At 37.3% G+C, this 17,491-nt stretch overlaps 1 protein-coding gene across 7 annotated transcripts in view; it reads left to right on the top strand.

Annotated features, from left to right (window-relative positions):
• Positions 1–17,491, top strand: part of OSBPL6 (oxysterol binding protein like 6) — a 102,046-nt gene that overhangs the window by 69,577 nt on the left and 14,978 nt on the right. For 3 of the 7 annotated variants that reach the window (XR_007204626.1, XM_048308567.1, XM_048308569.1), the window contains exons 11-20: positions 1,497–1,571; positions 5,801–5,966; positions 6,930–7,060; positions 9,099–9,206; positions 11,534–11,671; positions 12,541–12,628; positions 12,826–13,079; positions 15,367–15,504; positions 15,825–15,888; positions 16,485–16,563. Coding sequence is in view for 6 of the 7 variants with exons in the window: in XM_048308567.1 (XP_048164524.1) it covers positions 1,497–1,571; positions 5,801–5,966; positions 6,930–7,060; positions 9,099–9,206; positions 11,534–11,671; positions 12,541–12,628; positions 12,826–13,079; positions 15,367–15,504; positions 15,825–15,888; positions 16,485–16,563 (1,241 nt within the window). In the remaining variant the exon portion in view is untranslated. The remainder of the gene's footprint in view (positions 1–1,496; positions 1,572–5,800; positions 5,967–6,929; positions 7,061–9,098; positions 9,207–11,533; positions 11,672–12,540; positions 12,629–12,825; positions 13,080–15,366; positions 15,505–15,824; positions 15,889–16,484; positions 16,564–17,491) is intronic. The other 4 variants (XM_048308572.1, XM_048308570.1, XM_048308571.1 and 1 more) reach the window with 3 other exon arrangements.

Genomic DNA, 17,491 nt, shown 5'->3' with positions numbered 1-17,491 from the left:
ATATATATATGTGTGTATGTATTTCTGCATATCTCTTTCTGTACATAGGTTTTTTCCTATTATTAGATAAGAATATTCTTCCATACTCTTATTCACAGGATAGACATAATTCTGTAGAGCACAAAGAGATTTGCATCATGCCTATGATCTGGTCTCTGCTTTAACAGAGTTTGTTCTCAGTATTTCAGAGGTTATGTACATGTTATTTTAACGTGAGAATCATATAAAATATTGCACCACAAGTCTTTTACTGTGTTCATTAGACAACCCTTCCAATTGTCAGTGGCATTGCCACTAATATCAGCTAGAGGGTGAAGTGTTTGGCCATTCTCCACCATAGCAACCCTACTGGGAATGTCACAGAAGCAAAACAGTTCAGCTAATAATTGAAATACAATATCCTGTTCTTCAGCATGGTGTCCATGTATCCAATCTGTACATTGTTATTTGTATGGCAATCAGGCTGTTTGCAGAAAAATAAAAATGTATAGAGATCTAAAAATACTGAAGTGACTATAGGTGAAGATATAGGGGAAGAAAAATGTAAAGGAATTGAGATTTGTTTTCTAAAAGCAGAAAGGTGTATTTCCTAGTCTTCCAAAATCTTAAAATGGCTTCAAAATAATGACATTTTGATTAAAGATTAAATAGAATGACTTTATGATAGGTGGGAAGCTCCTCTGCATTAGACAGTTACTTGTTTGACTTTAATGTACCATGACAAATCTTCTTACAAGTAAAATAAATGTAAAATTAAGCAGGATCAGGATGAGGTCACAAGTCAGGCATGCAGAAAAGGAAGCAGTTGTTGAAATACTTAGTTTTTATTTGTGCTGCTTTATCTGAGCTTTTGCCTTGGTTTGGAAGCCAAGCCTTCAACAATGGGAAAAGCAGGTGGAACTCAGAAAAGTGATGTGTGGAGAAAATGATTCAATAGGCTCAAGGATGGATGTGGAAATGCCAGAGCTATGTACAGGAATATTTACATAAGAAAACTCACTAGATAACATACACACTGAAAAGTTTTACTGTTGAGACGCAGGCATCTTCAGTGACCACAGTTTATGTACTTCCACTATTGCAAAGTGATCTCTTTCAGAATTCATCTTCTAGATGGTCAAGTGACCGCAGAGTTTGATTTTTGTTTTATTTTCTGGCATGCTGTAGCATCTTTTCTGTTCTCTTACTCCATTATTGCCTTATGACTCTGAATGGCAGTACTAATAGATATTTTTTTGGTAGTCTTAGTGAGTGCACTGCAGTCTAACTCATCTGGAGATAATTTTAATGAAGTATCCAGCTTTTTATGTCTCTGGCATGCACAGCTGAAAACACATGATATGTCCTCAACATGTGTAGGCCATAAGAGTTAACAAAATTGAAACCCACTTAAAGACTCTCCCTCTCCCTTTTCTGATCACCTTTCATCTTCCTGTGTCCCATCACCCCTTCCCTTCTCTTTTTCTACTTCCTTCTTTTCTTGCATTCACTGTCAGGAAGGGCCGGCACCGAAGGGCCAGTTCAGCACAACACGACGCCGGCAGAGACTGGCAGCTGCAGTGGCTACAACAGTGAGTGGATTTAAAACTCAAGGGATAGCTCTAAAGATGGGAAGCTGTGTAACTTGGTTGTGTAATAAGCTTATGAAAATGTTTCTTGCACTTTTTGGAGGTGTCCCTGCTACCCACTTTCAGCTGAGTTTCTTAGAAGGCCCAACATAAAAGTATTCTATAAATGTGGGTCTGAGCTTGTTTACATGGTACGTATCCCTCCTCCTTTATGCAAGTGCAAGTGACAGACTCAGGCCCTGCACTGAATATGTCTTTGACATACTATACAAAATAGAAAAAAATTACCAAATTCTGTTAAAAGATGTTGTGACAGTTATAGCAAGACAACAGAACTAAGGAGATTTATTACAAATAACCATGAAATTACAAAACTTTCTGGTATTTTTATAAGTAGTACAAGGTTAGCCTTTTCATTTGAGGCACTATCTGTTAACATTCCATAATCCCAAAAAGTCATATTACTACCTCAGTGTCTGTATGTAGTTTTGCTAATTCTCTAAGTCTTTGTCAGGAAATGCGGAGCTATGAAATCAACACTGGGGCTGGGATTAGTTGTGGGAAGTCCTGTTTGTGAAATTGAACTACCATCAAAAGGATATCCTCAGCTACTGCTTTATCAAGAAAGTACTCATTAGGAAGGCCCAATATAGACATTTGTACTAATCCATCAACTGGTAAGTACAACAGTGAGATAGGGAAGACTGTGCAGCCAAAGATTGAAGTGAGCTTTAAATGCATACTCCTTATCTAGCCCAAGCAGTGAATTTCTTCACCAGGCTGAAGTATTCCAGGGTCTGCTGTTACAGGCCGGAGCTGAAATCCCCTAGATCAGACATAGTTTCTGCTTAAGCCTGACTGTCTTGAGTTCCTGCTACTTGAACCACGAACTCTGTTATTGCTGTGCTGTTTTAAAAAGTATGAGACATATCAGTGTTTCTCCAGCTTCCAAATTAACTCATCTAAATTTATTCCTCTGTAATCAGTGGATGCTGAATGTCGTGCTCCATAACTGATTTGCTATTTTGACTCTGTCGGTCTGCCTGCCTAGCACAGAAGTTTACCAATTCCCAGTTTACTCCGTTTGCTCGGGGCTGAGCAGTGTTGGTGGGAGGCTCTAACCAGAAGGTTCAGCAGCAGTTAAACAGCTTTGGCAAGGGTTGTACTTCTTACCTAGGGAGTGCTTCAGTGCAAATGCAGCTGGACTTGGAGTGGAAGAGTAAGTAAGAGTACAGCAAATTGCTGAGTTGTTACCTGCAGCTGAAGTGAGGACCTGTTGAGGGATGTCTTGGAGGAGCTGGAAAAAATTTAGGAGGGAGAAAAACTAGAGGCACCAAAATGACTCTGTGTCTCTGGCAGTGTTCATGGCCATGGCCTGTTCTTCCTGGCTGATGCACAAAATGGTTGTTTCTCCCAGACAGTGAAGCTGCGTGCATAGACTGAGGAATACAGAATTATATCAGCTAAATGCACAGTAGAAAGAGGTTTTCCTTACAACCCGCTTGACCAGGAACAGTCTGTTCCTACATGAACACGTAGTTCTGAAGAAGGTGATGGATGAGTGGGTATAATGCCTCTGGTGTAAAGCAGGAAGTTGGGACAAGGTTCATCTGAGGTGATGTCTAGAAGTGTCTGTGTGGAGAAAACTAGAGTGATGCATCAAGAATCTAAATATTTTTTCAAAAACCTTCAAAACAATAAAAAACAATCAAAAAGAGAATAGGTAGTAAATAGAGAACAGGATCAAGTCACCATTAATATAGAAAGCACATCAGTGAAAGGAAAAAAGGGGAAGAGAAGTATATTGGCTGTGTTTCTTGTACTGTTGCTTATTCAAGAGAATGAAAATGGCTGTTTAATTTGGTTGTTTTCATCTGTTATGGAAAGTAGCTTGGAAAGTTTTCTAAAAAATGCATATGAGGAGAGTTCATGTCAATCAACAATTCAGTATTTTTGGTTCTTGTATTTAAAGCAGTCAGCAAGGCTACTTGTCTCTGTCATGTGAATGTATATTTCTTGCAAGTAGTGTGACGTGTTTGTAGAACATGTAAATTCTGGTTCTAGAACATAATTGAAAATACTATTTTTTCAATAAGCCTCACTGCAGAAACATTTCTTTTCAGCCTGGCCAGCTGAGGTTTGAGGCAGAAATGATGGATCTAAAGCAGATCTCTTCAGCTTGATTCATCACAGAGTGACACAGAGCCCCCCTGGATGTGTGGGCAGCCTGCCTGCAGCTCTGCCAGTCCATGTAGGTCTGGAGAGCTTCCCCCATCACCACAGGCATGTGGGGCTGGGGGGACTCTCCCTCAAGCTCTGGCATGATAGCTGGTATCAGCTTCTTTCCTGCCTTCTGGATGGTCTAGAGGGTTGGGTTTGTGCTCCACACACAGAAATACAATGTAGATACCTACTCTGCCCTCCTGGAGCCGCCTGGAGCAGTTGAACCTTTGTGGTGCTCCCAGAAAGTTCTAAGAACGTGCTCTCCCGTTTAAGAAGGGGAAAGGTTTTGGAAAGGAAATTTGAAATTAACCTACATTTAGCCACAGTAGTCTGTTAACCAACTTTTGCGGGGTTCTTGAGAGAGGCATTCTGGCACTTGTGAAGAAGATAAAAGGTTAAGTAGCCAGTACGAATAGAAGGAATTTATTCTAAATCTTCTGTTAACGAATTCTTCTTGATATGAGGCTAAAACAAGGTCCAGTAAAAAAATACCTACTTTGTTGATATAGCTGGAAATTGAAATACATGAGAGCAGGAATAAAGCTTATATTAGATAGGTGCTATAGAGTTATTATTTAATGTGCTATATGTATCTGGAAATCGAGAAAGAACAGAGTGGAAAATGTATTTCACCGAGTACCCTCATGAGTGGAATGATTAATAGATCCAACAGGATTTTGAGGGTTTCATTGGAGAATCAGAACCTAAACCTAAAATGTGTATTGATGTCTGCTTTTGCAGAAGAAATTGATAAAACCATTCCCTGATCTAATCAAATAACAAGGTACCAAGTTCAACCACTGATGGCAGTACAGAATTAATGTGTTGATAAAAATTCTTAGTAATATGACTTTTTATGTTATCTGCTGCTCTTTATCATGCCTTGGAAGAGACATTTTGTATTTTGGCCCCATTTTTCATATTTGAATAATTAAATTGGGCTGCAGTGTAAAAATTCTTGATTTACACATTTGATCAATCTAATGAAATTAATTAGATTTAATGTGCTAAACAGTGCTTGATATGTTAATCAGTGCTTAATATTTAAGTAACAAAATGTAGTTCTGCATGCCTTTCTGTTGCATTTACATTTGAAAGTTGTGTTCTTGGTCTGATTTTCATATAAATATGTGTAAATGGTGACATGAAAGTAAAATAGAACATACATGCACACACGCTTCACATATATAGCAGTGGTAGCCATATAGTGCCTATGTAGCATATAGGTAACTGCTATACATGATACATGTATATTTAACTTAGAAAGAGTTGCATGTACTTTTTTTACTACTGTACCGGAAAAGTAGAGGAGAAAGAGAAGTGGAAAGATAATGAACTAAATTCTTTGCTCCATCTTACTAAACTGTATCTCTCTGCATTTATTTATGGTTCATGTATTTTAAATGAAAATCAGGTGGAGTTTTGATTTTATTTTGTTGCTATTGTTTATTTGTTTAGTTAAAAAGAAAATAGAAAGACTGTATGCTTCTTCCCTCTTCATAGTTGCCAGTACAATGAGTTTCAACTGAAGATTTATGTGTAGTTTTCAAAAACTTCAATGATATATTTGATAATATTATATCCTGTTTCTAGATCTGTGGAGGAACTTGCATACTTCAAATGTTGGTATTGCAACAACAGACTCATCTACAATTACTCCCAAATGTCCAAATATAAAGGAGCATGTCTCATGGTTCAATTTTCCAGTAATCTTCTAAGCATTAGAATGGAAATCATCCATTTTTTGTAAATGTTAGAATTTAAATACTCCATCATTAGCTGTTAGCTGTGTATTTAGGCCTTATGTTTTCTGTTTCAGTGAAAAAATTTAAGAGAAGTCTGCATCAGCTGTGTTGAGATTTAGGAGAGTAAGAAGTTACATGTTCACTCTTACCATGTTCTTTGCATTGTGAACTAAGTCTTTTCAGAAGAAATTTGTATTTTGCTTCAACAGAGTCAAAAGTTTGGTTACACCTTATACAACATTTCTTCTCTGTTTCTCACTGTAGGTCCCTTTCAGTGCTACGATGTCACCCGTTCGATTGCATTCATCCAACCCCAACCTTTGTGCAGACATCGAGTTTCAGGCTCCCCCAAGCCATGTAGCAGACCCTCTGGAGTGCTCTACTGAGTACATGAAGCTTCAAGAAGAGTTCTGCTTGATGGCACAAAAAGGTAGCTAGGGATGCCAAGCCTTTCCTGTAATGTGCTTCTTTGTTGTGTTTCTTTATTGCCTTCACTTAGTTATGACCAGGTCTTTCATCTGCATTAGATGATATTGTACAAGAGTTTTTAGCTGTTCAGGTGGCTTATATAAAGGAAACATGGATTATCTTTCTTACATTTTCCATGCATGTCATAAATGTAGAGATAGGTAAACTCTGAAATTGTTTTCCAAGTCTTCTGAACTACTTTCTGCATTCTGTTAATGTGACTGAATTTGCAAACATTTTTTTTTCCTCAACAAAATGCATTGTTTCTCCCGAAAAATGATTCAGAATGTAACTGCTACACATAATGCTATGAATTCATTTTTCTGCAATATTTTCTATGTCAGTGGAATCAATGGAAAAAGAGCTTATTACAGTAATGTACTTTAGAAATGCAATTTTATTGCCAGTAAGTGAACGGTTCTGCAAACTGAAAAGCAGCATTTTAAAAAGGTTTTGTTATCAGTTTGCTTTTATATAACAAGCATGAAAAAAAAGTGAGACTGACATCTTAAAAAAATTCAAAAAGCTGTTTAAAGACCAGGTAATCCTCTTTATTAGTACAATATTAAGTCCTAGCAGAACTGATGTTTCTGTTACTCTGAAAAGTACAAATAAAAACCAGAAAGAAAATAACACACATTAGACACAGTTTTTCCAAAAATGCACCTTTCCTTATGTTCAGCACCAAGAATATGCTGAGATGAGATATGTGTGAACATAGGGTGTGCACATTACAATCGCAAACTGTAAGTGTTTGTGCTTAATTTGGCATGGGTTACTTGAAGTTCAGACCCTTGTTTCGAATGTCCATAACCGTGGGATGGAAGTCTCTCTCTCTGTCTTTATTGATGAAGTATTGTAATAGATGTCAATGTGATTTCTTTAGCCAAGAAAACACCTGTTTTATGTTTTTCTTTTTGCTTAGTGCATTCTCTTTTGAAGTCTGCCTTTAACAGCATAGCTATAGAGAAGGAGAAGCTTAAGCAGATTGTTTCAGAGCAGGATCTTACAGGCCACAATGCTCAAATAGCTCACCTCAGACAGTCCCTCTCTCAGGTATGTTCTTGATCTAATTTCAAGCCTATCTAGCTTGCCTGATGCACTATTTCTTTTGTATTTTGGCCATTTCCTGAAGTAAAAGGACCCAAGAAAAAACCAAGTTCTCAACCAGAACTATGGCATATTCTGTTGTGATGTAGATCTAACTTCAGTGCATGTGGAGGTGAAGGATATTTGTGTAAGCATGTATCAGTTACGGTTTTCTAAAGTAAAGAAAAAGGATCAAATGTTTTTATAAAAATGCTGGATGTCTTTCTTGGAGCACAGCCAGGGAAATATTCTTGTTTTTGTAATTAAGTTTTAAATTTTGACTGTATATTGTCAGATTTGTTTTATATGTCTGTGTCTCTAAATGCAAAAGGAATCGTGGGTTGCAATATAGTCATGGGTAAATAGGATTTCCGGATACACACCTGTTACTCTCCAGCATCTCTCCCACTTAAGCTAAAGGAAAAATTGTAATTTGCTTTAGTGGGAAAGAAGAAATAAGCAACAATAAGTCCTCAGGTTGCAAAATAATTCAATTTTTAAAATTCATTGTCAAGGAAGCATAAAAGCATTTGCTGGATTGGTGTGGAGGACTGCATCTGCAAGAAATATTGACTAAAGGTTTAAGGACAAAACTTTCTATAGGTAGAGATGCATATCATGTTATGTAGATTGATTTCTGTGCATTGTGATAAAAAAGGATTAGGGGCAAGAGATAAGGGTAAACATTTCTGGTTATTGACACAAATTTGTCTAAGACCTGTGGGTATTTATTAGCAACTTGCATTAAATAGAGAATCATGCTTTCTTCTTGCTCCTGGCCTCTAACGTTAATTTAAAAGTCACTGTCATATGTTAGTTCACTGTCTCAATGAAGAGTAAGTGGAAAATTGACTTGACTCAGTTTGTCCAGTCTCATGACCAGGTTTGAGCTGATGAAGAAGCTGCTGTCAGGCTGCTGTTAGTCATTACCTTCCCTTTCTGAGGGATGTCAACAATGAACGTACCCAGACCATTTCAGAACAAAGCAAAACTGGGTAATTTAAACTGTTTGACGACAGTTTAAGCTTGCCTATTTTCCTTTGGTCTTTCTTTGTTTCAGTACATTCATGCAATCTATTCCTGAATCTGCACTAGGGGGAGACAGAAGAAGGTTCTTACTACATTGTAACAATCCTTTCTTACTAAAACGATATGTCCCTCTGTTCTTTTCTATAATCCTCAGTGCTGGGAATATATTAAGGTTAAGTCAGCTGTGTTCTAAGTATGTAGCATATTATACTTCTGGATTTCAGAATCTGGCACACAAGTCTCACCAAATAACAGATTATATATATATATATATATATATATATATATATATGCACCCAAATTTATAATCTAGGTTGGACTTTAAAATAGGAAAAAAATCAGCAGATACCAGACACCATTTGAATTCTGTTGGTATTTGTGATACTATAGTGGGTTAGTAGTTTGAAATAAGTACAAAGGCAAATCTATAAAATAGATCTGGGTGGGCTGACAATGATACTAGCAATTATGTTGGTTTTACTGGAAACGAAGCAATCTCTGTTTGAAGCCTCTGAGTGCTGATAACCTTGACTCAGAAGGGGCTGTATAGTTGTAAACCAAGAATTGCCTCTTCAGCCATTTTGTGGGTAGTTCCCATTTACTGTTCTGGAGTTTCACTCTTTCTTGCTGCATTCACTCCCCATTTCCATAATGTACATAACCCACCAGTACACCTACCAAAGAGCTCTCTGAAGAACTAAGGTAGAATGCAAGTGTTACACTGTGGGACAACATCTGTCCCTGCTGTCTCCTGAAGGCAGAGTAACCGAAGATGAGATCGTGTTAGAGAGGATCTCAAAATAGGCATCTCCCTATGAATGGAAGAAAGGAGGTTCTGTGATTTTTTTTTTTAGGAAATTGCTGGAAAGACTTTTTTTAATTTTTCTTTTTTTTCTTTTTTCTTTTTTCCTTTTTTTCTTTTTTGTTTAATGTTTACATTTTAATTTTAAATGAAATGTGCAATTTTTATTTTAAGGCTCTCAACCAGAATGCTGAACTAAGGAGTCGCTTGAACAGAATACATTCAGAATCTGTTATTTGTGATCAGGTTGTCAGTGTAAATATTATCCCTAGTCCTGATGAGGTAAGACTTTGGCCTTTAATGGATTTAGAGTACGAACAAACCTTGCTAATTCTCACTAAATAGCTGTAACACATCTGACAAATTATTGAATTTTTCGGATTGGCAAACATTCGTTCATAGAAAAAGTCAGGTTATATTTCCTTACGTACAATAAAACTTTGGTCTTTTGTTTTCCATATGTCAGAGGTGAAAGAACTCATCTTGGTCTCTTTAGAGGAACAGAGAAGGACTCCAGCTTTGGAATATTAATTGTTGGTTGTGGGAATTAGTGAGGTTTTACTGTATTTGAATGTATCACACAGTAGCTAACCAATTCTGTATATTAGTTTCTTGCCAAATCAGCAGAACAATTTAGTATTTAATGGCCTGATTTTGCAAGTGCCTAAAGGGCCTCACATTTAGTATCTTGAATGGTACTGTTAAAAGGTTCAGTCTGTGAACCAAGCACTGCACTAATATTTTTGCAACACCTAGTCTTTCTTGTTTTGCTTTCCTTAGTCAACAGATTAATGAACATTTGTATTAATAACAGTGAGCTTCCCGTGTGACAAATCTGAATTTGTGGACTGTAATATATTCCAATTATTATGGTCACTTTGGCAACCATTCTGCTTGCATTTTACAAAAATGTTTTTGATTTGTCATTTGCACTATTTTTTTCTATGCATATGCCATTTCAATTAACACAGTCTTGTCTCCTAATTATTTCTTCCAACAAGCAAGAAAGGTAAAACTGTATTTGTTTATTTGCTTTTTGAAAACACCCAAACAATTTTTCCAAGAATCCAGCATGCTGGAGGCTAGCAACAGAAGATAGAAGTAAAGTGGTGCCACAGCACAGCAATCTGCAGTGAAGTTCTAGACAATGGCCATCTCTTCTGTTCTGTGTTTTTTGTTGGTTAGCTGTTGCTTTTTCATTTGTTCGTCATTGTCTTGGTAGAAGTGCTCCTGACTGAAGAAGTTTTTCGAGAAGTTTCCCAATCTCTCATTCACTTATCTTGCTTGTTTTATATATATCTATAATCATGCAGCATGTAGATAATGCTTGTGTGAGGGTCTTTTTCAGGTAGGAGCATGTGTATTTTTCCAAGTCCCTCTAGTTTACAGGAAACCTCAAAATTTTAATCACATCCTGTAAAGATTATGGTAAAATGAGCTTCTGTTTTCATTCTAATTCATCAAGTGTCACAATCCATCTGCAATCTTTTAAATCCTAATGGAAAAGGAATGTGTTTTGACCTCTTGCCTTGTTTATGCTTTTTTTGGATGTTTTGTTAGTGCATTTTGAGGTAACTGTATAGAATAATTCTACAGGATTAAGATGTCAACAAAACCATATGCAGGAGTTCTGGAATAAGATTAATGAGGATTGTGCTACAATCTGAAGAGTTAACCATGTTTAGAAGGGCTTCAGTAGTTTCATCTGTATTATCTCACAGGAACAACATGCTGTATAAATTAAGGGATTAAGTCAGAAATCTGTTTCCCCCCACAGTGACAGATCCTGTGGTAAAATGGTACAGGGAGAGAATCTTAATTTTTCTTAATGTGATAGCTTGCAGGGTAACATTGAAATCTGGTGTTCCTCCCATCACTAGCAGGAAGAGGAGGGTGTGTTTCATTTTTAGCTTGCTGCACTACTGACGTACACATAGCACCATTTTGAATCCTTGACTTTGATGTTACATTTCTTTATAATAAACTGTAAAGAGTTCATTCCCTTTAGTAGTATTGAGCCAGAGTTAATGGCATAATTCAAATGAGATTTGGAGTATAAACATAGAATAAAAGCCCATAAAAAAATATATTATAGCTATTCTCCTAAATATTCTAACTTTTCAAACATTGTTACTAAACAGGTTCACACAGTCATTTATTTGGAAAGTAACTTATAACTGCCTGACCTTTTAAACCTTTATAATTAAATTTAGTTGTATCAAAGCTAGCTCCCAGTGATGTAATTTGTTATTACCAGATGTTATTTCATCTAAAATTGATGGTTGAACTTGTCTGACACAACCCAGCTATTGTCCACAAAATCATTTATCTGCATAGAGAACTAGATCTGCAATTTCATGCTGCTAAAACTTGGCCGTAGATGCTGGGCAGACCTCAAATGAAGACGTGGATCTCACTGTTTAAAAGGCACTTCATTTTGTAATCCTCGGTCTCATCTGTTAGGTACACACAAAGTCCTACTAAAATGCTGTCTGTACTCTCTGTGCTTTTATTTGGCATAGGAAACTTATTCGGGTGATTTATCCGTTCTACGCATATTTCTTTAATATTAGAAATAATACTTTTACTATTCTGTGCTTTATTTACAGACGGGTGAACAAATTCATGTCAGTTTGCCACTGTCTCAGCAAGTTTCTAATGAAAGCAGGCTTTCTATGTCTGAATCAGTTTCAGAGTTCTTTGATGCACAGGAAGTGCTTCTATCTGCCAGCTCGTCAGAAAACGAGGTAGGCTATGACAGCAGGTGGCAGCTGGGCTGCTGGACAGAGTTAGGTAGTGCTACCACTAGTGAATCTTTTTAGTAATGCTACTTAGAATAAAAAGGTATTGGAATGTATAAAGTGTGGATAAACAAACCTGAGACTGCCACAGAAAGAGGTGTAGGAGTTACCTGAAGTGTAAAACTGAGTTCAAAGTTAGTTGTGTCAGTAATTTATGTTCAGTACATGTCCTTTCTAGGCTGTGGCAGTTCCACCTAAGGATGACATAGACAGTTACATCTGACTGTGCAGTCAATTAAATTTAGATTTTAAAATATTCTTTAAAAAGTCTTCTACTATATATGTATATAAAGTTATTCTCTGTAATGAGAGAATAGACAAAAAAGTAATATTTCTGGAAAAAAGAGTTGTGTAAAACAATTCTTTAAAATAGTCTTTTTACTTACCTGATGAGATTCTTGTTTTGCAAAATGATTTTTATATAATTTGTTTGCTGAAACACAAGTTGCATTTTATTGTTTGGTTCTTTATAAAAAGCACAAATCTGACTACGTCTTCTCACCTCCCATCCCTGCACATTATGTTATCAATTTTTTGTTCATCCCTGATCTTACTTGAAGCCACCTTTTTCAGATCTCATCTCTGTATTTGGATAATAAGGAATTCAGAAACGTGAGGATGGCTAGCATTTGTTTTGACACTTTTAGTGCATTGGCACTATGGACTGATTTAAACATATAGTTGATTTAGTTAATAGTTCTAATTGGATACAGATTATTTCTTTGGATATTTGTTTCTCAGTTAACTATTTTTGTTTATTTTGGTAGTATATTTTATATGTATTTGAGTTAATGGATATTTTATTTATGTTTTAGGCTTCTGATGATGAATCTTATATCAGTGATGTGAGTGACAATATATCTGAGGACAACACCAGTGTTGCAGACAACATTTCTCGGCAAAGTATACTGTGTTTCAAACTTTGGGAAATTACGTTGGTTATGTTCATGTACCAGAATTACTGCATGTCAATACAAGACCAACTCAGCTGAAAACAGTGAAGTTGGGCTTGCTTGTTCTGGCAGTGATTTGGTTGAATGGAGAACTCTGTTTTTCTTAGTCTGGTGCTTTCTTATGATCATATTTTTTTCCCTTCCCAGTTCTTAATGGTGAGCTGACAGGAGGCGCATTCAGAAATGGACGGAGAACTTGTCTTCCAGCTCCCAGCCCTGACACCAGTAACATCAATCTGTGGAATATTTTGAGAAATAACATTGGCAAAGATCTTTCCAAAGTATCCATGCCAGTTGAGCTAAATGAACCTCTGAATACTTTGCAACATCTTTGTGAAGAGCTGGAATACAGTGAACTCTTGGACAAGGCTGCTGAAACAGATGATCCTTATGAACGCATGGTAATGCATTTAGTGTAGCACTTCTGTCTGTATTAAAAAGGGAGCTGTTGAGTGGGGTCTATGCAGGGTCTTCTCTTTCTTCTCCTGGTCACAGACAACAGACCTCCCTGCTGGGTCAGAAGAGTGTTGTTACAGGTGGTAGGTTTGATCTGAACAAGGCTGAGGGACTTTTCTTGACTTCAAACCAAGTCCTGCAGTTGTAACTCATTTATTTAAGATTGATCTCACACTCTGTGGCTGTAGATGTAGGCATTGGCAGTTTCTAACCCTGCAGCATCCTTTCCTGGCTTTCAGTGATCAAGTCCAGCAGCCTTAATCAAGTCTGTGACTGGCTTATGATTAATATAGGTGTGAATAAGATGTCCTCCCAGGCAATTTCTAATAGAGAAGTTTCAAAACACCAAAACAAAGTTTGCCAGGGCAGCCTGTCTTTGACTCCCCTGTAAGTATGTTTTGGGTTTTTAACTGATGGCCAGCAGCCTGTGCTCAGCTCTCAAAGTGCTTTGATCTGTCATGTTTCCTTTTCCTCAGAACATGCAGGGAAAGGCTGTAAGGGAAAGTTGGCAGTGTTGTTGCTGAACATATCTACTGTTCCCTGGTATGGGTTGGCAGCACTGAGGATAACCAGGAGAAGAGAGGTTGCCTTTGGCTATCATACAATAGCACACTCAAGTCCCTGAACTGCCATGTTCACAAGGCCTGCAGGAGAGTGAGGAGTCCTAAACACTGAAGAAGTTGAACCTGTCTTGCAAAAGGGAGTTGAATTATACATCATCACATTCTGTTTTCTTACACGACTCGGGAGATGATCCTAGTGGGTCCCTTCCAACTCAGAATATTCTGTGATTCTATCCCTCACTAAAGGAGGGAGATTCTGTAAGGAGTGGGCAGGATTGTAATGAGTAAAGCAGGCTGATTGCCACCTTTGCTGAAAAGTTTGGAAGGTCACTATTGAAGTAGTAAGGAGAATTCAGGAAGGAAAAGCCATGGTGCAACTGAAAGCTTCCTTGGAAACGTGGATTCAATCCCCTTCTCTGCTACAGATGTCTACTGCAGTACTTGGGAATACAAGCCAAACTTTTAAAATCACCTTAAAAATGCAAACTGCACACCTGAGCTGAGGCATATGAGACTACTTGGAAAAGAGGTGAATACCCAAAGCTTCTGGCAGCAATGCTGTGAATGTGTTGCTGCTTGTTCACTGTTCTCTGAAAGATCAGGACTTTGCTATCTCCAACAAGCATCCAAAAGCAGTGGAAACCTTTTTACTTCATATTGCTCTCGAATCATAAGGATAGTAAGCTCCTTCATTTCTCTGCAGTGTCTTATAATTAAATTGAAAAGGAATTTGAAATTAATCTGAAAGCAGTTTTAGAAGAATGAAGGTTTTTACTGTTGAAGAAAAATCCAGTGAAAACAGTATTAATTTTGTTGATGCTGCATTTCTGAATAATATAAAATGAATGGAGCACCTATTACACAGTGAGAAGAAAACAAAGCATATAAAATCTCACATGAGGGATGTGTCCTCACTAGCAGGAGGAGAGGGGAACCTGGATAAGGTTTGTCCCACTGGTAGCATATTGCCAATAGCCGATTCATTTTTATCCCTGTATTGTTTTTCTGAAGTTTTGTTTGGACTTCTGACTGGCTGATCTGATTTTTTTGAAGTCTGCAAATGAGACCTGTAAACTAAATAACCATGGCATGTCACTTAACTTATTACTCCCTGTTAAGCCTGGCTTAGAGATTATTAAATTGTGTTGGGAATATAGACAAGGCGGCTGTTAAGGCTGCACATGTGTGGAAGATCTGGAGATTACTCTGTGTTAAGGGCATCCTAAGTGAGAGCTGTTTATGTCTGGCACTATAATATATAAATAAAAAAAATATAATAAATAAAATAGTTCCCATAGGAAAACGGTATGTGATCTTGTAATTAGAAGTTGTCACATAATATTTATTCAGAGGAAGAAGGACTAGAGCTGGGCCTGTTTTAGGTCACTAATGATAAGCCTGGTCAAAGGCATACAAACTGTGTCATGTGCTGATTGTCATTTTAAGGGACTGTTGAAAGACTAAATGAGCCCATGGAGAAAAAGAAATTATATCAACAGAAGAAATAAATATTTATACTGGTTCTGGCTGGGATGCATGGCTTCACTCTTAGGCATGCTTCATTAGTCCAGTTTTCACTCCGAGCACAGTGAGTTGTGTGGTACCACACAGTGATGGCAAACACACAAGAATGTCTGCCTGTTCTCACGTTCTGGTCTTATATTTGCAGGTTCTCATAGCTGCCTTTGCAGCATCAGGCTATGCCTCCACATACTTTAGAGCAGGAAGCAAGCCATTTAACCCAGTGCTTGGTGAAACTTACGAATGTATTAGAGAAGACAAAGGATTTCGATTTTTCTCAGAGCAGGTAAAGTTTGTTTCTAGATGGACACTCCTGTTAGATTTATATTTTTGGTTCTTCATTTTATAGAATAATCCCATTTTTTCTTTCTAGTTATAATGGTTTACTTTCTTTGGAGTAAATAAGTATTGTTAATATGAATGGTATTCATTAAATGCTAGAAGGAATAAATTTTTATAATAATCACAAGGAACTGTTTTAACCATTTAAGTTGTATCTGTTTTCATAGCTATGTGGGCTATTTAGTATTTTCATATTGCAATAAAAATTGTACTGTCTTAGGAATGAAAATTAAATGTTTTAAACTCAACCAAACTGTTTTTCAGGTTAGCCACCATCCTCCCATTTCAGCATGTCACTGTGAATCGAAAAACTTTGTGTTTTGGCAAGGTATACTTTTTAATTTTAAAGCATAACTTCTTTTGTATTGTCAAGTAAAAATTTTGTACAAGCTGAGTTGCATTTGGAACTTACTCAGAATTTCTATACTTATTTTTTTTGAAGTGACATATTATAAACTCATCTGATTAATTTTACTCCAAATTCTCATTCTTAAGAGTGAGCAGACAAGTTAAAACTTCCCCTGTCACTTGCAGCCTGTTTATACTCTTCTGTTTATAAGGCTTTTACCAATAAAATTACTATTCCTTACAAACACAAGCAGTTCTTTTTACAGTTGAAAAAATAGCTCTTCCTTTCCTTGTATCTACTGGCATGTGCCTTTAATTTGTATTGAATATTTGCACAAGACATTTGACAATCACGCAGCACAGACACAATTCTTAATTAAACTTACTTTTAGTTTTTCTGTCCTAATGTAATTTTCTAGTATTTTTTCCTTTAGTACTTTCATGGCAAATTCATACTATCTACTGCTCTGTTTTGATTTGGGTAGTCTAACACGGATAGTCTTGTGCCACACAGAACACTGCAAGGGGGAGACCGTGGTCATTTCAGTTTTTTAAATCTTTCACTATTATATTCAGATATCAGGTGGAAAAACAAATTCTGGGGGAAATCAATGGAAATTCTGCCAGTTGGAACCTTGAATGTGACTCTTCCAAAGTAAGCTTCTGTCCTCTCTCCTTTTGTTTTCAGTCTGGTGCACTCTAGTCTGTGCTGCCTTGTGCATGGGTTGGGGGAAGTGTATGCAGACATCACATGGATTGTACCGGTGAGAGTTGGTGCCTAGCTCTAATCTCTCCTTAGTGTGCAGGTGCGGTTACTGGAGCTTTTTTGAGCCTGAAGATCCTTTTTTGTGTTTGGAGGAAAAATGTACACACTCTCTAGAAAGTGATGGAGAGAGTGGGATAGAAATGTTTCAGGAGAGAGTACCCATGTTTTAAATGTACAAAAGTAGTGATGAGCCCTTCAGAACAAGGCTGCAATGCAGGACTGTCAGCAGCTGATGCTGTTCTAAGGCTCTCACTGCTGCTGAGCATTCTCTCAGAACAACCAGACCACGAAAGGTCTTTTTTCAAAACGTGGATAAACCAAAATGCGTTCTTCAGATGTTGGCAGAGTAGTGAGAAGCAGTAGCTTCATTCACCAGTAAGACTAGTTGCAGCTTGTAAATCCTAAGAATATGCAAGGAGTGGATACTTTAAACGTCCTCTGTTTTTGCAGTGGTGTTCTTGCTCCTGTACCTTGCAGCCAGCCTTTCTTTCTGCCTCTAACAGCGTAGCATCACTCCACTTCTTTATCCATCTCATGAAATTGACGTAAATGCGCTCTGGAGCAGCTTTGTCTTCTGTCTTCATGCTTTCCCCTAAGCTCTGAAGGAGAACGAGCTTTGCACAATTTAAATTCCTGGTTTTATTCTCTTGTTTGACATTAGAGATGCTCTGACTGGATAGTTGTTACAGAGGGAAAGGGATGATGTGCCAGTGTGCTCCTGGCTTCCTACTTCCTTTTCTTGATCTCCTTTCCATATTTATTTTGTTCTATTTGTGATTTAATTACATTTTCTGCTTATAACGTCAATTCACCCTTG

Source organism: Corvus hawaiiensis, chromosome 7, assembly GCF_020740725.1.
Source record: "Corvus hawaiiensis isolate bCorHaw1 chromosome 7, bCorHaw1.pri.cur, whole genome shotgun sequence".
NCBI classification, from domain to species: Eukaryota; Metazoa; Chordata; class Aves; order Passeriformes; family Corvidae; genus Corvus; species Corvus hawaiiensis.
The sequence above is the reverse complement of the archived record's forward strand: the minus strand, read 5'-3'. Positions and strand labels throughout refer to the sequence as shown.